Raw genomic sequence first — 23759 nt, 5'->3', positions numbered from 1 at the left:
AGCTCTATTATATCCTTTTTATACACTGGTGCCCAAAACTGTACACAATATTCCATGTGTGGTCTGACCAGGGATTTGTATAAGGGCAAAACTATGTCTTTATCATGAGAATCTATTCCTCTCTTGATACATCCCATTATTTTATTTGCTTTAGCAGCAGCCGCCTGGCTCTGGTCACTAAAATTAAGTTTACCATCCACCAATACGCCCAAGTCCTTTTCAGCTTCAGTTTTACTAAGTAATTGACCGTTTAGAACATAATTATACTTTTTGTTTCCATGGCCCAAGTGCATAACTTTACATTTATCTACATTAAACCTCATCAACCATTTCTCTGCCCATCCCTCAAGCTTCCACAAATCCCTCTGTAATGCTAAACTATCGACCTCAGTATTTATTACTTTACACAGCTTAGTATCATCTGCAAATATTGAAACTTGACTGTGTAAACCCACTACAAGGTCATTAATAAAAATATTAAAAAGAAGTGGCCCCAATACTGACCCCTGTGGCACTCCACTGGTAACATCAACCCAATCTGAGAATGTGCCATTAATGACCACCCTCTGTTTTCTATCACTAAGCCAATTACTTACCCAGATACACAGATTTTCTCCTATTCCCAGCAGTCTCATTTTATATACCAACCTTTTATGTGGCACGGTGTCAAATGCCTTTGAGAAGTCCAGATATACAACATCCACAGCGTCCCCCAGATCCAGTCTTGAACTTACCTCCTCGTAGAAACCAATCAGATTAGTCTGACAGGACCGATCTCTCATAAACCCATGCTGACGCTGGGTTATAAGGTTGTGCACAGTGAGATACTCCAGGATAGCATCTCTAATAAACCCCTCAAATATTTTCCCCACCACAGCAGTTAGACTCAAGGGTCTGTAGTTTCCAGGATCGCTATTTGATCCTTTTTTATATATTGGTACCACATTTGCTATGCGCCATTCCTGTGGAACATAACCAGTCCTCAGTGAATCTTCAAATATTAAAAATAACGGTCTGTCTATCACGGTACATAATTCATGCAGAACCCGGGGGTGTATGCCATCTGGCCCAGGTGATTTATCTATCTTAGTGGTTGCGAGGCGGCGCCGTACCTCTTCCTGGGTTAAACTGTTGACATTATAAAAAGAATTAACATTATTCCTCATTGTGTCTTCCACCAGGGGATTTTCCTGGGTAAAGACAGTTGAGAAGGCGACATTCAGTAGATTGGCCCTTTCCTCATCTCCTTCCACCATGACCCCCATGTTATTTCTAAGGGGACCCACACTCTCTGTTTTTAGTTTCTTATCATTTATATACTTGAAAAATAATTTGGGATTATTTTTGCTCTCCCTGGCAATATTTCTCTCAGTCTCTATTTTTGCGGCCTTTATCTGCTTTTTACAGGATTTATTTTTCTCTCTATAATCCTGTAATGCCTCATCACTACCTTCACGTTTTAGCACCTTAAATGCTTTATCTTTCTCGCTTATTGCTTTCCTTACAAGACTAGTTAGCCACATAGGGTTTTTCTTGTTCCTTTTATGCTTTTTCCCATAAGGTATGTGTTTCTCACAGGACTTTTTCAGAATATATGAGAAAAAGTCCCATTTTTGGGGGGGGCTTTTGTCCTTGAGAGCATTATCCCAGTCTATGCCTTTAAGGTCTTCCCTTAGTTGCTGAAAATTTGCCCTCCTGAAGTTTAGAGTGTTGGTTGCCCCTTCACTAATGCTCTTAGTAAAGCGTAATACAAAATCAATGATATTATGATCACTATTCCCCAGGTTCCCCCCAACCTGTAGTTTTGATATCCTATCAGGTCTGTTGGTAAGGATAAGCAGCAGTGCCCCCCCTCTTGTTGGCTCCAGGACTAGTTGCGACAGGTAATTGTCTTTTGTTGTTGACAAGAACCTGCTACCTTTGAAGGACCTGCAGGTTTCTGCCCCCCAGTCAATATCTGGGTAATTGAAGTCCCCCATGATAAGTACTTCACCATGCTTTGAAGCCGCATCCATTTCACTTATCAGCATTTCCTCTGCTGCCTCCATTATATTTGGAGCCTTATAACAAACCCCTAGTAATATTTTATTATTCTTTTTCCCTCCTCTTATCTCCACCCATAGGGACTCCACATTTGCGTTACTGATGTCATCTCGCAGGACGGGCTTGAGGCAAGAATTCACATATAAACAAACCCCTCCCCCTTTTTTATTTATACGATCCTTTCTAAAAAGACTATAACCATCTATAGTAACAGCCCAGTCATAGCTACTGTCCAGCCATGTCTCGCTGATGCCCACTATATCATATTTCCGTTCCAACATCAAGAGTTCCAGTTCCTCCATTTTGTTTGTGAGGCTTCTGGCATTTGTGTACATACACTTTATATGGTTTTTCCTGTCCGTATTCCTTTTGTCCTTATTCCCCAATCTCATTCCAGCCCCCCTTCCTCCCCCATGGACTATGACTCTTCCCAGCTCTCTATGTACACCGTCTATTTGCCCTGCACAAGTGTAGTTGCCCTCCCCCCAGGTCTCTAGTTTAAACACTCCTCCAACCTTCTAGCCATTTTTTCCCCTAAAACAGCGGCCCCCTCCCCATTGAGGTGCAGCCCATCCCTACTGTAGAGCCTGTAGCCCACAGAAAAGTCATCCCAGTTCTCCATGAACCCAAACCCCTCCTTCCTACACCAACTTTTGAGCCACTTATTTACCTCCTTGATCTCCCGCTGCCTTTCTGGTGTGGCACGTGGTACAGGCAGTATTTCGGAGAAAATTACCTTTGAGGTCCTTGCCCTGAGCTTATGGCCTAAATCTCTGAAATCATTTTTAAGGACCTTCCACCTACCTGTTACTTTGTCATTAGTGCCAATGTGGACCATGACCGCTGGTTCCTCACCAGCCCCTCCCAGTAATCCGTCAACCCGATCCGCAACATGCCGAACCCGAGCACCCGGCAAACAACACACTGTTCGGTATGCACGGTCTTTGTGACAGATTGCCCTGTGTGTTCCCCTAATAATGGAATCTCCCACTACCAGCACCTGTCTGACCTTGCCTGTGCTCCCATTACCCTTCTTACTGGAACAGACATTCCCCTGGTTGCTAGCGGCCACGTCTTTCTGCAGCATTGCTACCCCAGAGCTGATATCCCCCTCATCCACCAGCCTGGCAAACTTATTGGGGTGCACCAGATCAGGACTAGACTCTCTACAACTCTTCCCTCTACCCCGCCTTCTACATGTTACCCAACTAGCTGCCCCCTCCCTCTGCACCTCCATACTTTCCTCCCCACAACCATCTTCCCCAGAGAGTTTGTGCTCCAGGAGCAGCAAACTTCGTTCCATATTATCAATTGCCCGCAGCCTTGAAACTTGCTCATTTAGATCCAGAATCTGGGCTTCCAGATGAGCAATTTTCACACACCCCACACAGCAGTATTCCCCCTCGAACGGCTGTTCAAGGAAAGCATACATGGCACAGGATGTACACCGTGTAGCAATGCCACTTATGGAGTCCATTATTCTAATGGGGATTACAATAGAAATATGCACAGAAAGAATTTACAGTCAAAGTAACACAAAACACAGAAGTTACCTACTAAAGCCCCTCAAACTTAAGTCCCTTAAACCTAAGTCACACTTATGACACTGCACACACTTGGGATCAGTGCACACTCGCTGCCAAGCTCATACACTCGCTTTGCTAATGCTTTTTTTAAAGTTATCGGCCACAAAAATCTGCAGAGCTCACTGCACAAGATCTGGCTGCAAAACCTTCTAGATGAGATTATTGTCTTAACCAGAAAACAATAAAAAAACATAACATAGAAAATAACAAGCATTGTAACAAGCTGCAACAAACATTGCAACAAATGTAACAAGCATTACAAAACTTACAAAGGGTTTAATCCTGCCAGAGGATCTACATGAGGGTATAGTTGTGAATGCCAGACACCTGCCTAGCATAGCACGGCAATCTGACCCCTCTTAACACATGTAAGAATTGCCCTCAGTGATCTTATTGCAAAATTAAAGGGAAGATATGTACAATGTCCCGTTCATGTGTTCTTCACTACTTGCCATTCTTCTTACAGACGAGTAATGATCTCGTTTCCCGTAGCGCCAGGAATTTCATTTGCGGTCAGCAGATTCCAGTCCTTTAAGAGCTGGTGTAGTTGGTTCGGAGAGGACACTACAATTTGTCTGCTCTCCCTCGTGACAATCATTTTGACTGGAAACCCCCATTTGTAAGGGATATTATGGGGGCGCAGAATTTTTGCTGCTTCTTGAACAATGTTCTCGCCAATGCTGTCGCAGACAGATCAGCTTACAGTGATATGTTTTTAAACCGTTCTGGTAGATCAATGTTTTCCTGGTTTCTTTCATAAGTTTCTGATTGAAGTGGAAGAAATGCAAGCGTGCTGGTGTTGATGTTGGGAGTGATTTGGCGTTGGGTAGCCAGGCAATACTGTCACAAAAAATGTCAATAATTCAGCAAGCATATCTTGCTTAATTGACTCTGCGATCCCGCGGAACCGCACATTGCTCCTACGGGAACGATCCTCCATGTCAGCAAGTTTTAACTCCCTCACCTCCTCCTCTAGGTTATTGCTTACGTCCACCAGCTCGTTGTGGGCCGCCGTGAACACCACCGTCTTAGATTCAACATGAGATGTGCGATCCCCTAGCGCAGTACACTCATTCTAATATGCCTGAAAAGCTACTTGAATGATTCTTTGCAGGGAGGTTGGCAAGTCCCCTAATAAAGCTTTTAACACATCCTCTGAAACTGCTACAGAAGCACGTTGTTGCCCTAGGTGTTGCTGACCCATCTGTGCATGTGTCGCTTGCATGGGGTTAAATACTCCTAGGCTGCATAGTGGGGAATTAAGCTCATCAGATGCTTGATTTTGGAAAACACTCAGGCTCTGTGCTGTGATTGCGGCTTGAGCTGGGGACGATCGTGTCGAAGATTGCTACGTCAGAACTGGAGACTCTGCCTGTTGTGAGGAGGAGGCCGGATCTCCCGTGCTGCTTCCGCCATTTTGTTATCTCGCGGAGGGGAAGAATTCTGTTAATTTTGTGGATCCTGCTCTTCATTTTGCTTTGCCCATGGTGCTCGAGAGGACCTAGGATGTCTCCCAGGTAAGGTGACGTCATCTTTCAGGCACAGTGTCAGACTATGCAAGTGCATAGGCTGACACTACTAATACCCTGCAATCCATTAGTATTGCAGAGTATTATCATAAACAAGCAATCAGATGATTGCTTGTTCATGTTCCATGGTGGAAAAGTAAACCAAAAAAGTTATTCAATAAAAAATAAATAAAAATAAATCAATAAAAATGCCCATAAGCCCCATTACATATAGAGACATATAACCCAAAAAAAAAGTCTAAATCATAACACAAACTCCACATATATAGTATCACGTGTCCGTAACAACCCCTGAAATAAAAGTAAATCATTATTGAACCCGCACAATGAACGCCGTTAAAAAAACTGTTAAACACCCGCCAAAAATGATCACTTTTACTTATTCAATCTTACAAAAAAAAGCAATAAAAAGTGATCAAAAAAACATATGTACTCCAAATACATGATACTGGTGCCAAGCACATGTCCCGCAACAAACAAGCCATCAACCAGATCCATAGCCAAAAAAAGTAAAAATATGATGCCACTTGGAAGACGGCAATGCAAAAATGATAGATTTTTCCCCACATTAGGGTTTTATTTGACAAATTTAATAAAACGTAAGAAAATATATTCAAGTCTGGTATCCCCGTAATTGTACTGACCCATAGAATATAGATGACATGATTATTATTATTATGATTATTATTATTATTACTAAACGGTGAACAGGAAAAAAAAAAAATGCCCTCAAAAAAATGTTCCTACATTCTCAACAATAGGGGATACCAACCCCAAAATGGCAACACTGGAAAAAGCATCTCATCCCGCAAAAAAAAAATGCCGTCACATGGCCCCAATAACGAAAAAGCAAAAATTTTATAGCCTACAAAAGGAGACAATGAGAAAACTAAAATCCTGGCAGTTGCAGGGCGCTTCTTCCCTTCTGCGCCTTGCTGGGCGCCCATTAAACAAGTAACGGCCACATGTGGGGGGGTCTCTGTACTTGTGTCTATTTTGATGGAAGAATCGCCTCTCCTCTAGGCGTAGAGGATGCCCCCTTGTTCTTGTCACAAGCCTAGGTATAAAAAGATCTTTGGAGAGAATCTTGTACTGCCCATTCAGATGTTTGTACAATGTAATGAGGTTTCCCCTCAACAGTCTTTTTCCTAAACTGAATAATCCCAAATTTTGTAATCTAGTCCCCCCATTCCCCTAATAATCTCGGTTGCTCTCCTCTGCATCGGTTCCAGTTCTACTATATCCTTTTTATACACTGGTGCCCAAAACTGTACACAATATTCCATGTGTATTCTGACCAGGGATTTGTATAAGGGCAAAACTATGTCTTTATCATGGGAATCTGTTTCTCTGTTGATGCATCCCATGATTTTATTTGCTTTAGCAGCAGCCGCCTGGCTCTGGTCACTAAAATTAAGTTTACCATCCACCAATACCCCCAAATCTTTTTCAGATGCAATTTTACCAAGTAATTGACTGTTTAGAACAGTTTTTATAATCGTACTTTGCGTTTCCAAGTGCCAAGTGAATAAACTTACATTTATCTATATTATTAATTTCTATAACTACAAATAATAATAACATTTTAATACACAATAAACATAACAGGCACTGTAGTGCGCAGGACATTTTCTTCCAGCTCTGTAGAGTCCCTGATAACAGCTGATCTTTGCAAGGTTCGAGTATTAGATCTTAACCGCTTTTTAAATAATTTGAAAATCATATCCCATAAAAAAACAGACAACACCCATGCTATGGTGGACCAAAAACGATATCAACTTCAAAATAGTACCAATAAAAAATAACATTAATCCTGTAAAGCATTGTGACTTACATGTATGCCTTAATGTGTTAAGGACGTACGAAGGGGACTTGCACCGATAACAGGTGTTAACCATTAAGATATAACCATAATATCTTAAAGTCAGCAGCGGCGCCAACACCTTGGGTAGAATTGTTGCTGGCCGTGACGTCATTGGGGATTTACAATCCACTTCAGCTATCATTGAGCTGGATCCATAACAGTGTGCTGGAGATACTGGAGATATCTAGAAAATTCTCCACATGCTTTTAGGCCTCTTTTACACCAGCGGAAAATGGAATGGTATTGCTAGCATATGTTAATTTTCATACGGGTAGCAGACTGCCATATTAATTTAAATAGGAAATACAGCTATCCATTTACATTGCCGAATTGTTCAGCGTAACGTACCAAGAGCAAATATAGAGCATGTTCAAATCACTTTATTATTTCCATTCTATATTCTCATAACGCTATGGGAACGCTTAAAATGTGTGTGCATACTCACCGCTTACAATTCTGCACTGTATGCTGCCGGATACTTACAGCATCTGGGGAGACCAGAACCAGTGGGAGGTGCATTCTGTCAGCCAGCCAATAGTCAACCATCCATCATTTACAAGCCCACTGTATTTTATATGAATGACGAACGGATACGATGACATGGGGATAGGGACTGATATGGCAAAAAGCTCTGTGAAGCGCTGCAGAATCAATTTTATTGTAATGCAAATGTTTAGAAATTCCAGAAAGATATATTTGCAATGCAGGTGTGATGGGGTTCTGCTACCTGTCTTTTGTGAAAATTAGGTCCCTGGTGACAGGTTCCTTTAATGCTGTATTATTTCAGTATATGGTAGGAATGTTCACACCCAAAGGGTTAAGGTAACTCTCTAAGTCAAAAAGTAGTAAATAAAAGTAAAAAAAACCTTAAAATACTAATCAAATTCCTTCCCTAGAACCCATATAAATTAAACTGGTAAGGTAAACCCGTTTGTTATAGATAAAACATAACCATTATTTGGATTTATTTTAGTATCAAAAATAAACAAAACGTGACTTATGTATATACATGTGAATATTAAAAACACAGCTGGAGTGGAGTGGAATGCATTTTTTGTCCTAAGTTATATATAATTGCTGAGAGGATATGGTTCTCCCTCTATTTTGTTTATTTATTGTCAGGTGAATAAACGGGTAACAACTTGTATATTCACATAGAATGTGTCTCCCTCTGTCTTTTGTTGATTCAACATTGTATCAATTGTCTGTGATAATCTTACCGTATATACACCCGTTTAAGCCAAGTTTTTCAGCCATCGCACACTATGATGCGAGGTGTCGCCGCTGATTACATCAGAGTGAGGCTGCACGGACGCGTCTCTGCGGGCTGTTACAGCAGAGACAAGAGATGCTGCGGGGATCGGAGCATCGGGGGCGCTGGAAGGTGAGCATGTACACTTATTTATTTATGTCCTGGCCAGGCAGGCTATATACGACAGGGGGCTTTCTGGCTATATACCACAGGGGACGGGCAGGCTATATAATACTTGGGGCTGGCTGGCTGGCTATATACTGGGAGGCTGTGACCAATGTATTTCTCACCCTGGGCTTATACTCGAGTCAAACTCGAGTTTTTTGTGGTAAAATTAGGGGCCTCAACTTACACTCAGGTCGGCTTATATTCAAGTATATACGGTATGTTGTTGCTTAACATCACAGCCCAAATTCTCACATTACAGAGATTGACATTAAATTCATCTACTGTGTCGCGTGGCGTTTGTATTGTACCCTACTATTCTATCTTCTCTGTAGCTAAACTGCTGCATATTGTTTTTCCCCCAGTACTTTTACACTTTCCTCTATCTACTGTACTGTATCTCAGGTACTTTACAATTGCTCCTTGTCTATCCTCTCCAATCCTAAATTGCTACTGATTATGATTCCTGTTCTCTGTTTTCTATCCCCCTTTTCACCCCTGCTCCTGAGATATCAGATTCAGAGATATCGGTATACTGTACACATTGGGGTTGTCAGTGTTGGGATCTTGTAAAATCCTGAAATAAATCTGTCCTCACTCAATATAATTTTATCATTTATGTATTTATAGATATATATATTTCCCTGATTTGTCCTGTGAGGGTGGTTATGTTTCTTTGCATACTTTCTTCACAGCTCTTAAAGTCTGTGTGACTGCTAAAATGTGTATATCCTTAAAGGGGTATTCCAGGAATCAGCATAATTCATATACAAATGGGTCCTTAAAATATAAGCTAATATGTAATTAGTTGTTATTTAAAATTTTGCTCCTCTTAGCAGAAAAATGCTGATGACATAGACTATAATGAAGAATTAAAATGCTACTGGCCCTTCAATCAGACCGTTAATTTCCTCTGCGCAATCTGTTGCGGAGCGGACACAGGACAGAAGATGGCCACTGGTCACATGTCCACATCACATGTCCTGCACCTACCTGGGCAGGTCATGTGATCACCACTGCATTTGGCTTTGGTTGCAGTGCATCCAGTCTTTGTGATGGCAGTTACACATCATTACTATGGTAACAGAGTAAGAAAACCTGTTATATCATCACTGGGAACAGAGCATAAGAACTAGGAGGAGTTACTGAGAACTAAAGGATCTTGGGACTTGTAGTTTCCAATGGCGGCCATCTTGGTGATAACTGCATACTTTAGAGAGGCCATAAAATTTTGTCAATCATAAAATCAAACTATTTAAGTTCCATTTTGTGACTAATGACATTGAGTTTTGTTACATTCATTTATAACATAAAGGGTTTTTGTATCAGACATTCATATTCCCAGAATACCCCTTTAATTTCTTTCTCAAGCTGATCTCAGACTTTTAAGAATTTTTTTTTTTCATATTCATCAAGATAGATTAGAAGGTGCAAGGAATTTTCAGTAAAAATCTGTTGCAACTCTCTTATAAATTTGGGATGCTCCTAATGGGGGTTCTGTATATGGAAACAATAGGCATTTAGGCAGACTGCCCTCTTTTTCCATAAATTTTCTCCGCTTACCCTATATACCTTGGAAGTATTTAAGAGCCAAGTACATTATTATATATACACAAAAAAATTGGACTTCCTCTGGTTCTTGAAAATGTAGAACAGAATGATACGGGAATCTTTTGTCTTGAATATCTTAATATATATGTACTTACCTAAATGTCCCTAAACTTATTATACCTCTGCACTTATAGAAGTACTGAACACTACAAAATCTGTATAAATCTTGATGCATGCGTAGATAGATATCCGACCGAAGGAAAAAAAAAAGTCTTCGCGCATGCTGAGTTTGGGAATCTTCACATTTACACAGATAGAAGTTCTATTACAGCCGGTTTGTATGAAGAAGCATGGAAAAGTAATTAAACCCATAGCGCTCAGCGCCATACTAGGCGGGCTCCTGCGATTAGCGCTACACTAGTATAGCGCTGAGCCGATTCGGCTCTGCACCGGAGCTGAAACGGCAGCGGTAGTCGTAGGGTGTCAGCGGAGATCTACCGCTGACAACATCAACTGACAACCATGGTCAGATGGGCTCCAATCGCGGTTGTTTAACCCGTTTAATGCCACGGTCAGTGCGACCACGGCATTTAACTTGCCTTTGGGGGGTTGTTTTCCCCATGATCACCCAAACCCCCCCCCCCCCGCCAATCGTTCCCATGGCAGCCATGAAATCTTATCAGGACCCCAGTTTGTGTATGATGCCGTCTATGACGTCATCTTAAAGTGCCACCTAATCGCTCACAGTACGGTACACTGGACAATTATGCCATGTAAATATATGATCATATTTCCCATTGTAGCGAATGTGGACGGTACCATACAGAACGGTACCATACAGGCAGCATATGGCCGGTTTCACTCATGACAGGGGCCTTAGGACCATTTCTCCTCCAAGACTTTATGAAAATGAACATTTCAGAGCTGAAGCAGAATTATACTTTACAAAATGTGTTAAAAGGTAACACTTGCAAAAAGTGACAAAATGTGGTATTATGTCAGCTTCGAATTAGCTAATTTTCATCACTTGAGCTTAAGGGAAAAAAAATGACGATAAATGCCCTCCCTAATTTAGGATAAAATGTCGCAGGAAAAGCTAAAGATTTAAACTTATTTGCATTTACTGCTGCCTGATTCTAACAAAACTCTCAACGTTCCTTCAACGGGGACCTACAGGTCGTTTAGTGTCAGCGATAACCAGACACATAAAAATGACGACACTCTGAGAAAAACATTCACACATCCGCGTCCACCGGTATTATATACAACGCGCCTTACGTAACCTGCTCGCCGTGACCTTCACATCGGAGAGTCACGCACGTCTCTCAGACTTATGGGACTTGGAGTTTTCCAGAAGTTTCGCCGTCGTACGACTCCTGGCCACTGCAGAACATTGAGGACTACATTTCCCGGCGTTCTTAGCGCGGTGACGTCAGAAGTCAGGAAGATTCGGGAAGGTTGCTGAGCGCTTACATCAGAGTGTTACAGAGAGTGTGAATTCTAGAAGCGGAGCGGGTGAGTGACCATTATGTTGCATCTACAGCTGCAGGATGTGTTATAGTACATTTATATTTATGGAGGGGATTTAGTAATCTGTCATTGTTAGTGCATGTATGTATATATTTATACTGTGTAAATACATGATATAAATGTTCTATCAATTTGTTTGTGTATATACTTCTATATAATATATGCATTTAGTTATAATTCTATTTGTTTTTTTTTATGTATGTTATTTTTATAGATCGTATTTGTTTCACTTTCAGATTTATTTGATCAGTAGAGTGTATTATTATAAAGTGATGATGATGCTGCTGTGTGCACATAATAACATGACCCATTTCCAAGACTCAGATACAGAACATCCTGTTCACAGTCCACGTTTTTCTTCCACTGTCATCCTATAATATGGCAGAGATACATGCGAAATTGCTTGTGTGTGCTTAAATGGCTGCGCTAAATGCAATAATTTTACCACATAAACGACAAGCCCTTAAAAGACTTTAACGACCAAGACATTTTCAACAAATTTCACCCCCACATGTTTTTCCGTCGGCCTAACCCAAGTTCTGCACGGGTCTCCAGTACAGGGAGGAGCAGTTCTTTGGCTGTCATATGGCGGCCTAGACCCTGCTCTAACAGTCCAGATTGAAATATGTGTTAACCCTTAACATATTTTAAACAATACATTTTTTTTAATAAATTTCCAAAATGCCCACTCTATAAAAAAAATATTCCCAGTGATGAACTCCACAACGTAAACATACAACCAGATGTCTGATTTGCCACTTTTGTGCATTTGCATCAGTTCCTCCCAGAAAAAGCCATCTCCGTACTCCTAAGGATGTAAAAGTTATTACAGTCAGATAATGCCAAAATGAAGACTTTTTTTTTTTTTTTTTGTACAAAAGGTTTTACATTTTTCACTTCCCAGTACACGGCATGGAATATAAAATAGCAGGAAGTACAATTTGTTATGCAGAAAACAAGCCCTCATACAGCTCTGCATGCGGAAAAATAAAGTTATTGATTTTTGAAAGTAGGGAACAATACACAGAAAGTAAAATGAAAAAACCCCATCAGTGGCAAGGGGTTAATATGCCCCCTATAGCACATGATAAAAAGTTTACATATTCTCTGGGATAAGGGGTTTGTTGTAACTGAGGCCACTTTCGCATGTGGCATTTTGGTTACATTTGGAGACGCAATCCAAAGGCTCTACTTGTGATCACATATTTTGATTACATTGTGTTTCCAACACATTAACTAAATGTGAAAGAAATGCAACATTGGGGACATGGAGCCATTTGACAAGCTGCATAATCTGTGTGCGCTATATAAATATAGGAATTATTATCTTACCTCAACGTGCGATCACAGGTGTATCCTTTGGATTGCGTTTCAAAATGCAACCAGAATACCACTTGTGAATGTGGCGTCAGGGGCTCTGGAAACATGTTATGGCACCTGAAAACTATTCAAAATCTGCCCTACAAAAGATAAGAAACGCTCCTTCCCTTCCACGCTTTGCCCTCTGCCCAGGCAGCAATTTACATCCACCACATCTTAATCGAAAGAAACTAAACATTATATTCGTAGATACATTTCTTACTTTTATTCACTTTATGTAAGTAAATTTTAAGGCTAAATGAATGTATTAATGATAAATATTAGTGAATTCCAAATCAAACCTTCATTTTGTCTGAAGTTCTGTAAAATACAGAAAGGGTTAACAAGCTTCCTACGTGATGTTTTGAATAGTTTGAAAGTCAAAGTTAAAAGAACGGGTCGATATGTGGGGGGTTTCTATTAACTGAACTTCCAAAACCCCTTTAGAAATAAAATGGTTCTGCAAATAATTGAATCAAAAATTTTCTTGAAATTTTCTTGAATGCTGTTCAATTTTGTAATAAAACAAAAGTACCGTGTATACTCGAGTATAAGCCGCGTTTTCAGCACATACTCAAGTATATAAAAAAGTAAAGTTAGTACTCCCCCTCGGCGCTGTTCCCCGGCATTCTTTTACCCGCAGCATGTCTTCGTGTTCCCGATTCCCAGATGCACTTCCATCCGATCTGCCAGCACAGAACTACCGTATGATATCAGTATAATGTAGCTAATTTTTCAAAATGTGTACCAAATTCACCTTTTTATAAATAAATGCTAAATATTTCAACCAAAATTTCCTCTAGAACCTCCTAAATTCTATTGGAAGTCATTGAGGGATTAAACATAATGGGCCACATTTACCAGGGCTTGTACAGTCCAAATCTGGTTTCAAAGCCCTGATATAGATTCCAGTGTATAATAAATGTGCCCTAAACTGTAACTGTTAAAATAAATGAGAATCAACAATATTAATTTATTTTTTTATGAATATTGTGGCGAACAAACCAAATAAAATAAGATTGTTTGGCACTCTGACACTTATGTGTTTGCAGATGAGTTGTTTCCAGCCACTGCCTCCATGTCCCCATAGAGAATTGTGTACACATTGCCAAAGAGTAGTTATAGTAAAACTGGCTTTTTAAAAAAAAAAAAAGTATACATTTCTGTATGCAGAGCTGTGTCCCAAGTCCCATGGGAGTGGCCAGTGAGGTTTTCCCCCTCCCCCACGGGAATCTGCTCTGTTATGCATCTCTCATGTCCCCCATAACTGCTCCCCCACGGGGCATCATACATGTCTGCCCCAATGTTCAGTGTTTACTCCCTTTGGACTAGGGACACTTAAAACATAAGTTTTCGTTTGCTAAATGTAAAATTACCTCTATGCAAAATGGAAAATCCTTCAGCTCAGTTTTAAAATGTAAAATTTCACAAGTAACGACTATCATTTTCTATAGGTTCATCTCTGTGAGTGATTAATGTCTTATTGAACAGATCTGATAATATTATGAGTCTCCATTTTCTGTAAATTATAATAAAAAAGGCGAAGACTCATTTTGAGCAAGATTTTTTTTTTTTTTTCACATATCTAACTTTTACGTTCCGTCACATTTTTTGTTTCTGATTCCATTATGAAATCTACTTTGTATGGTAAGAATTGGAGACAAATTAGGCGCGAATGAATCAGACATGCGAAAATTCCAAAACAAATTTACTAAGACAGAACTAGGTCCATCATAAATCACAAGCCAACAAAAGAACAAACCAGGAGCTAAAATAGTCGAACCTGAGACGCACTATGATGACCCCCGATGTTTGTTAGTGTAAGATACATATAATAAATCAATGTTGTAAAAAGTCTAAATATTTGCCATTCACAGGTTTATTCTTCTAAAGCCAATACACTAAGAATTTCTTCAAGATGTTTGCCGTAAGGCTATCCTGCCTTAAGAGCATTCCCACGCTGGTCCGCCCAGTGCTTATTCAGCCCTCGCCCACGATAAGGAGCTCTACTCTAAAGACAAATCTAGGGCTCTTGCAGCCTAACCAGGTGAGTATCCAAAATGATGAAACTGGGTGGTATGGGTGAAAATAGTCAAACTTTTACCACTCGTTATAAGCATAGACCACCCAAACTTGTCCAAAAAACATATCAAATACAAACAATGAAATCACAATCATTCTTATTAAATGGGTATTCTCATTACAGCAAATTAATGTCATGCTTTTTAATATAAAAATTTATACAATTTTCCAATATACTACTACTACTAGTGGACATAAATCTGACCATGGTCACACAGGTGCACGGCTCGTTATATCACACGGCTCTGATTATTCTCTATGATACTAACGAGCTGCACACCTGTGTGACCATGGTCAGATTTCTGTCCACTAGAAGTAAACCTAGAAGCTTTCCATAGAAGCAGAGATCTAGTAATCTGTGAAGAATTATTACATAAAGTATATTGGAAAATTGTATAAATTTATCATAAAAACAATAACAATTTTTTGCTGAAATAGGAATACACCTTTAATTCATTTAAGAAAATGTAGCATAGGGAAGAACAGCGAGTGTTCTCAAAGTGTGTGCCCAAATTCATATAATACAATGTGGGCCCCACGTGTATAGAGCATATACCACAGACAAGTTTTGATAAGTGTGATAATGTTTTGTAAAGGAAACTGACTTCTCTGCAGTTTTTGAGAACTCCTGCAGATGAAATCCAAAGTACATATCTACGCAGAGAACTATCACTGACTGTTGCACTACAACTTTTCATTGCCAATTTGAGCTTGGAAAATTCGCATAGTAATTGTGCATTAAGCTACAACATAAAAGAAGTGTATAAAAAAACCTCATATTTGGCTTTTTTCACTTCTCTTTTCTACCAAAATTTATCATCATTACTTTTAAAGGAAAAGCAAAGCAGGGCCAATTTGCAAAGCAGTTTTTGACACTAGAAGTATAAGGGCTTTTATTATTGCGAAGTTGACTTGCATTTTTAATTGGCCATAAAAAAAAATAATGTTTTAATTGTGACTCATCTTGCAGTATCATTAACAGTTTAAAGTGAATTTATCAAGTGAGCACCGTACACATTAACACCGTCTTATTCTCAGATCCTGCCATTGCCTTGTAAGATGTTCACAGGGTTATAGTAAAGCTTTATAGATGTCACTGCTACTGGGTCTGTGCTTTAGCAGCTCTTTTGTGTTTTCATGTGCTAATGCCATCGATAGGACCTCAAAATACAGTGCAGTGATAGTAAGTGCTTAAAATAGGATTTGATGTGTTGGTAGAGACTTGTATAGATTTCATATACTAAGTATTTTACTACAACAGGGCTATTCCACTAAAGCTAGATTTGGTATCCGTCGTGCTAGAAATGCACGTGAAGAGATCAAAGAAGCAGCATTTGAACCCTCCATGGGAACAGCAGCACGTTGTAAGTATGATGCAGTTTTTTGATTAATTAGATAAAGAGTTGGCTACAACATGGTACCTGAATATATAGAAACCAAGAACTTGTAAATAATATTCGCTCAACTTTTTTGTAACGCAGTTGATGCAACTGGGAGGCTAATTGTCGCTGGAAGTGCTGTGGTTGGTCTTGGAGCACTGTGTTACTATGGATTGGGAATGTCCAATGAAATTGGTGCCATTGAGAAAGCTGTGTAAGTTATTGTTCATTATTTATAACTTTAGCACATGTAAATTATAAAGGTGCCTCAAGTATAAGCCGAGGCACCTATTTTTGCCCCCAAAAAACAGGAGAAACTTATTGGCTTGAGTATAAACCTAGGATGGGAAATGCGACTACTCTTTTTAATAAATTGTTCAGCAGCCCCCTTTAAAAATAATAAACTTAGTACTCTCCCCAGCGCCCTCTTCTTGCCTAGCGCGTCTTCTCTGCTCTGCTGCGGTTTCCCAGCAGTGCGGGCAGAGGCACTTCTATGAAGAGAACATAGAAGTAAATGGTTTCCAAAACTGAACAATTCCATAGCTGCTCCCTAGTTATTATAGGGCAGCCTACAAAATAAAAATAACGTATAGCCTTTTAAACATAAAAATCCTGGTGAAATATTGGCCGCTTTTCCCACTTAAATATCAATATTCATTGTTTTATGTTTAAGAACAATGTGATGTACTAATATGTAGATAAACTGCTTTGTGTTTCAGTGTATGGCCCCAGTACGTGAAGGACAGAATAAGATCCACTTATTTGTATTTTGCTGGCAGCATTGGCCTGACAGCCCTATCTGCTGTTGCAGTCAGTAGGTCTCCTGCCCTTATGAGCCTGATGATGAGAGGATCCTGGCTGGTGAGTATTTGATTTTATTTGTATTTTTTTTTTTTTTTATGTTTGCCTGATCCTGAAAGCAAAATGGGCAATATCCTAAATCCATTTTGTTACTCGGTGTCCTATATGCTTTGTCATATATTTTCAGATGTCCTTTTTGGGTACACTAAATATATAGATGAGTTTTCTAGTTCAGTTTCTAATCAACCGTATCTAAGGAGGACATAACTCGCCTATAAATCACCTAGATGGCCTTTTTTTAGTGGGCAGCATGAAGAAAAAGCGAAGTGTTTTCATATAGACAGTTGTATGGTTTCGGTCAGGCTTGGGACCGATCATGCTCAAGAAAAGAGTAGGATGAGATTGTTGGCTTATCAGCTAATAAGCATGAGCTAGACCAGCATACTTAGTGGTAGACGGGGCTGCATTCTCATATACGTGGCATGCATCCTGTCACCATACCAATCCTGTGCCGGCTGATGCGATGTTGTCCTCAAGCAAGTCAACGCAGCAAGAGTGCCAGCATAGGATCGGGACGGGTGAAGGCTTCCCCTGTGCCAGCGATAACAGTATTTGGAGCTTGTTCTAGCTAACCTACAGCTGTAGGTCCTGAGGCTGCAGTGACAGCATTACATGGGGATTGTAAACTTCATTCTGTGTTCCTCTACAGCTAGTTGGTTGGGAAACTATTTAATAAAAGGAGATTTAGTATAGAAAGAGACTAGTAACAGAAATATGATCTATGAAACTTTGTTCAATTACATTTTTTTTTTATTTAAAGGGGTTGGCTTCTCTTTAACTTAAATTCCCCATGTCCCTTTACTGCCTTAATAATATGCCCTGAATGTTCACCAACTGATTCATCATCCCTGATGCTTCCTTTAGTGCTGTGTACAGAGCCTCTGGACTCTGTATAGACATGTAAACATAGAGAGTATGACATGTCCTGCTGCTACCACAAAATAAAACGCACTGTGGGCTGAAGGAAGGCATGAGAAACAGGAATTTGTGTATATAAACAGAGGGCAGCATGGGGAGAACAGGGCAAGGCTGAAGCTCTCACAGAAGGCAAAGACTTTGTTAGATATACATGCATTGACCTGCCTAGCGGAAGAGATTTATTGAAGTGTCCAACCCCTTCAATAAATGTAGATGTGCATAGATATTATCAAAGATGTTGTACTTGTGTAAATATACAATCATGCTCAATGCATTACTTAATCTTTATTGATTTCTTTTAGGCCATTGGTGCAACATTTGCAGCAATGATCGGTGCTGGCATGCTAGTTAGGTCAATACCCTATGATCAGAGTCCTGGAGCTAAGCATTTGGCTTGGATGTTGCATGCAGGTAAGATGAGATCCATATCCTTGTATGAAAAAAAAAAAAAAAAAAATACAGATGTGTGGTCAATAAGAAAGACATCCAGGATTTAACCCAATCATTTATTAGTTTTACATTTTACTTATTGATTGTAAAGAAGCAAAACAGTTTGAGCAACATCACATGAGACTAATTTCCTAATTCTCTTCCTTGTGCAGGTGTGATGGGAGCAGTTGTAGCTCCATTAACCTTACTTGGTGGTCCCCTTCTTATCCGAGCTGCATGGTACACAGCAGGTATTGTCGGTGGTCTCTCCACTGTAGCAATGTGTGCACCAAGTGAGAAGTTTTTGAACATGGGAGCCCCACTCGGCATCGGTCTGGGTTTGGTTCTTGTTTCTTCTATTGGTAAGTGCTTTATTTTGTTTAAATAGCAGCAGTTGGTTTATCCATTTGTATAGATGGTGTTAACGAGTAAAATGTGTGTATGGTATTTTCTTTCTTAAAAGAAAAGCTGGGTCTAAGGCACAGTTCACATCTTCATTAGGTCTACAGTTAATTCCTTCAGTTATTGTGATCCAAAACTAAGCGTGGCCAAACACATGTAAATCTCTACAACGATAATAAATAGGTAAGATATAATGGAAAGACTTGCACTTGTTCTGTGTTGATTAACTCCAGGTTTTGGCTCAAAATAACTGAAGACCTAACAGAGTATTTATGTCAAACTCTGAATGTGGAGACTACACGCACCTCCTTATAGCTCCATACAACTCATAATGTACTTAGCTGGTGAATAATCAAGCTGAAATAACAATACAAAATGTTGCTCCCTATTAAGGAAACAGTAGGTTGCATAGCACAGATACATTTTATCCTAATATTTATCTCACCAATTTTTTTTTTCCTTTTAGGCAGCTCATTTCTTCCTCCTACATCTGCATTTGGTGCTGGACTCTATTCAATTGCTATTTATGGTGGTTTAGTTCTTTTTGGCTTGTTTTTGTTGTATGACACACAGAAAGTCATAAAACGCGCAGAGACTACTCCCATGTATGGCATGGTGAAATATGACCCTATAAACGCGTAAGTACTTTAAGATGTTTCCAATTTCCATCCTACCATAAATCCAATCACTTAGTGTAAATATTCCGCTAATCGTCACTAAAATCCACATTGAAAACTGCTAGTGTTGCTATGAAAACCACACAAGGCCACCAAAACCATGGCCATATGTATGCGCCTATAGATATAAATGGGAACTTGATACTTGATTGTCCTACAGGCATTATACATTTGTTAAACAAGCCATCAATTGTATTGCATTTTATACAAGTGACTTACAAACTTCATTTTTGTTTTTGGTCCCTTGCAGGTGCATGGGAATTTACACTGACACTCTGAACATCTTTATCCGTGTGGCCATGATGCTGGCTGGCGGAGGCGGAAGCAGGAAGAAATAAATCGGTTCAGCTCTCATTATCCTGTATTGATTGCCCAGGGCACTTTACTTATCTGCCGGACCATAAATATATGCTAATGTATACATCATCAACAGGACTACGTTTATCTGTGCAATAGAGCCAGAATCGAGTTGATTGAATCTCCTCTAAAAAGCATTTACTCTGAATAAACACACAATTCATAAGAATAATTTAGGATAGGAACAAAGAATGCTATAGAGCTATTCATCTCTTCAGCAGTAACAAATAGCACAGGATGCAAGGAAAATGATTTCATATTCTGAAATTAAATTGCATGGTAAAACAGTACATCTTCCAGAAAGCCGACCATAAATGCAGAGGGTGGAGAGGTGAGAAGATTTGTTTGCAATTACCTATGTGCAACAAAATTCAATGAAGTCATGTCATATATTTTAAAGCATATTTACTGGAGCAAAAAGAGAGCATTTATACCAACCGCCGAATATAACATTTTACTTTGGGGGGAAAAAAAACAGGTAAAAATCTTTCATGCAGATTCAAAGCGTGAAATGATCCAAAATTCATTGTGGTTTTTCTTTCTGACTTGTAAAATAAAAAAATATTTAAAATTGTAAGTGTTTGACTATAGAGCGCTTGCTGCATCCAAGTGGAATTTTTATTTTTATAAAGAATGTGTTAAGTAAAATAAATCTATTGTGTCGAAGCTTGGTTTATGAGTGATTTTTATTATGCCAAATTTGAAAAAGTGCCATAAGACTTAGTTCATCATATGAAATGCAAATAAATGCTGTCCAGAAGTGCCTTACTTGTAGGTTTGGTTTTATTTGGGATGCACCCTATTCACAATGCTATTGATAATGGCTAACTTAAATAATTTTTCAGGCTCATAAACATGTCAAATGGATAAAACTTATGTAAAGAAAGACCAAATTTATGGGTTACCTTTGTGCTTCCAACTTAATCTGACCAAGAATGGTTAACAATCCCTCCTTGGCTAATCTCAAGCCACATCAGAAGCCCACCTCTGCTTGTAAATGATTGGGCAGGCAGTGAATTTTTTTTTTGGGGGGGGGGGGGGGTGGTCAGCTTATTTAGGACAGGAGTCAGAAGTGGAGGACAGTAGACCTCTAGACAAATTGAGAATTAGCTGATAATAGTAGTAGAACCAGTTCACACATTTATGGAATTCACTACAATAAAGGTATCTTGTCAACTTCCAGACATAGATTAAATGTTTACATGCAAAGAAAGTCCAATCCATCTCATTTTGATCCAGTGTAATGCTCTTTTATTCATATTTGCATAGTTGCAACATACTCGGCCAGCGCATGTAGGGCATGGTAGACACCCTTACTAATGGCTAAGATAGAACAAAGGAGAATGGGTTGGATTCTACCGACTAGTGAGACAGTTGTTAAAATTATAACGGGCTTGCTGAGCCAGTGAGAGTAAAGGCACATAAGCTGCTCCCACCCCTTACTCGCTATTGTTATGCACGTTATCTGAAAACTAGTTCAAAGGTGCATATGTCTGTGGCCAGAGATGGCAGTCCAGGTGGATGGATAAGAGAATATAAAAATGGTACAGGGTCCAGAGTATGAGAATGGGAATTTTATTGGTATTGTTTGACAACGTGTTTCAAAACCGTAACGGTGTCTTCATCAAGTCAGAGACAGTGATAGGATGAAACAAAACAAGGACATATGGAGTAGATTAGTAAATCCGTAATGAATAGCTATCCACGTTAGGCATGAATATAGGAAAATTTAATAAGTACATATATATGCGGGTAAAAGTAATATTTAATAGATAAATATAAATGCGGAGAAGAAGAGGCGGCACTCACCGATGCGTGCAAGATCCTTTATTGAGGTTCGGTACAACAACGGAGCGGGGCCTGGCGACGAGAATGTGCTAGACAAGCTCGAAACGGCCCAAACCAATTACGTCATCCTACGGATATACCCACGTAGGTGAGGGAGTCTTATGATAAAGCCGTTTCCAGATCGCAGAAGGTACTGCTACAGATGGGTCAAAGTGAGGGTGGAGCGAGCCGGGACCGAGAGGCAGAAAACCACAGAAGAACGGGTAATAGGAAGAAAAGTAAGTTTGCCTTCTCGTTGGAATTTAGCCCTTGCGAAAATGCAATACGGCAAGCCATCTGCAGAAATTGTGGAATCCTCAAGCAAGATTCATCATTAAATGAGATCACAAAAGAACGCCCATGCATTGCTTTCAGACTATGCCCCACAGTGAGAAAGGCTTTGGTACACAGTAACTTTTCCACATCACATTCCTCTCGGTTGGATAAGAGTATCCCAAAGGGGAGTTACAGATGTGGTTCGTGTAAATTTTGTGATCAAAATGGTCACCTTAAGCTCATCCAATTTGGAGGGGGCACACAAAGTCAATTCGTTCCTTTCCTGTAAATCTACGTACATTGTGTACATTTTTTTCTGCCCATCTAAATACTTTTATATCGGTAAAACGATTGGTAAATTATACGTAAGATTCAGGGAGCACTGTAATTCCATTAGTACAGGAAATGGATGTCCTCGCTTGATTAACCATGTGAGAGAGTGTCATGGGGGGAACCCTCAAGTCTTAAGGTTTGCTGGCATCGAACAGGTCAAAATTGATCCCCTTGGAGGAGATAGGAAAAAACATTTATTAAGGCAGGAGAGTAGGCATATCATGAGGTTTGGTGCTACAGGGGCAGTAGGACTTAATGACAGGAACGACCTGAATGTGTTTTTGTAATAATACAATGTGTTGCATCCCAGAAAATTGTACTGGTATGATTGTTGGTAATCTGTTAGATAGAGTACAAATTTGAGCTTTATGGCAACGCAATTTTTGAATTGTTGTCCGATATTTAAGTAATCTGCTTGTGTTTTTAATGTTTGACATAGGTCCTTCTATGTTTTTAACAGTCACTTTTTATGATATTTTGTAAGCACTGATTGTTGTATTGTTTTCCATGACAACATCCACCTGCGCCTGCGCATATATTGTGCGCGGCACCGTAGGATGAAATAATTGGCTTGAGAACGCGCTAGACAAGCGCGAAACGGCCTGTTGCCAGGTACCGCAGCGTTGTTGTACCGCACCTCAATAAAGGATCTTGCACGCATCGGTGAGTGCCTCCTCTTCTTCTCCGCATTTATGTTTTAAAGGCCTTACTGTGGGCCGAGCACCACCAGCAACGTGCATATTGAAAAGAGGCTGCTCCACTCCTGTGACGTCCTTGCCAGACACAGCTGAGAAACACCTATACGATATTGGATGGTGCCAGGAATTCTGTTCTATCTTGGATCTATTGATAGATAAATAGATAAAAAATACACTAAATTAAATACAATAAAAATATAATCCATGTCAATGATGCAAACGAGGTAAATGTAGGTAAGTATATACATATACACAGGAATGTAGGAAAAAACATATGCTTAAAATGGCGTGAAAGAACATTACTACAATGAGATGAAATGATATAAAATAGATATGAAATAAAGTAAAGTGGAGTCAAAAGATTGGGTGGATAAATTAGTAGGGGTGGAATGAGTTGCATTGGGTTAAAATAGAGGGATGAGTTAGGAGAAACTGAATTCATGAGGTACAATGAGCTCATTAAATTCATATAAAACATTTAAAAATTCATTAAAGACTGGAATCATGGGTTGCTAGATTAATAGATCAAAGATAGATAAATGATAAAAGTGTATGTGAGGTAGTTAGGGTATTGAGGGTAGACTGGATGGTGTAATGGAGAATGTACCTGCAGGAGGGGTGGAGGTTGCGGGGTCCTGACC

At 39.6% G+C, this 23759-nt stretch overlaps 1 protein-coding gene across 1 annotated transcript; it reads left to right on the top strand.

The window, feature by feature from the left end:
- The first annotated feature begins 11344 nt into the window (after positions 1-11344).
- GHITM (growth hormone inducible transmembrane protein) lies at positions 11345-20650 on the top strand. Its single transcript, XM_072129462.1, has 9 exons — positions 11345-11505; positions 14757-14926; positions 16223-16325; positions 16443-16554; positions 17060-17201; positions 18422-18530; positions 18722-18910; positions 19417-19588; positions 19878-20650. The coding sequence occupies exons 2-9, from the start codon at positions 14798-14800 to the stop codon at positions 19963-19965; spliced, it is 1044 nt and encodes a 347-aa protein (XP_071985563.1). The 5' UTR covers positions 11345-11505; positions 14757-14797; the 3' UTR covers positions 19966-20650.
- The last annotated feature ends 3109 nt before the right edge of the window (positions 20651-23759 follow it).

Source organism: Engystomops pustulosus, chromosome 11 (genome assembly GCF_040894005.1).
Source record: "Engystomops pustulosus chromosome 11, aEngPut4.maternal, whole genome shotgun sequence".
Taxonomy (NCBI): domain Eukaryota; kingdom Metazoa; phylum Chordata; class Amphibia; order Anura; family Leptodactylidae; genus Engystomops; species Engystomops pustulosus.
This window is presented reverse-complemented; position numbering and strand designations above follow the sequence as displayed.

Bases quoted from the DNA above. Each gene is read 5' to 3' on its own strand.
- GHITM (XM_072129462.1), top strand. From the start codon at position 14,798: ATGTTTGCCGTAAGGCTATCCTGCCTTAAGAGCATTCCCACGCTGGTC. The intron at 16,326-16,442 runs GTAAGTATGATG...TTTGTAACGCAG, and splicing joins CATGGGAACAGCAGCACGTT to TTGATGCAACTGGGAGGCTA. The intron at 18,531-18,721 runs GTAAGATGAGAT...TTCCTTGTGCAG, and splicing joins GGCTTGGATGTTGCATGCAG to GTGTGATGGGAGCAGTTGTA.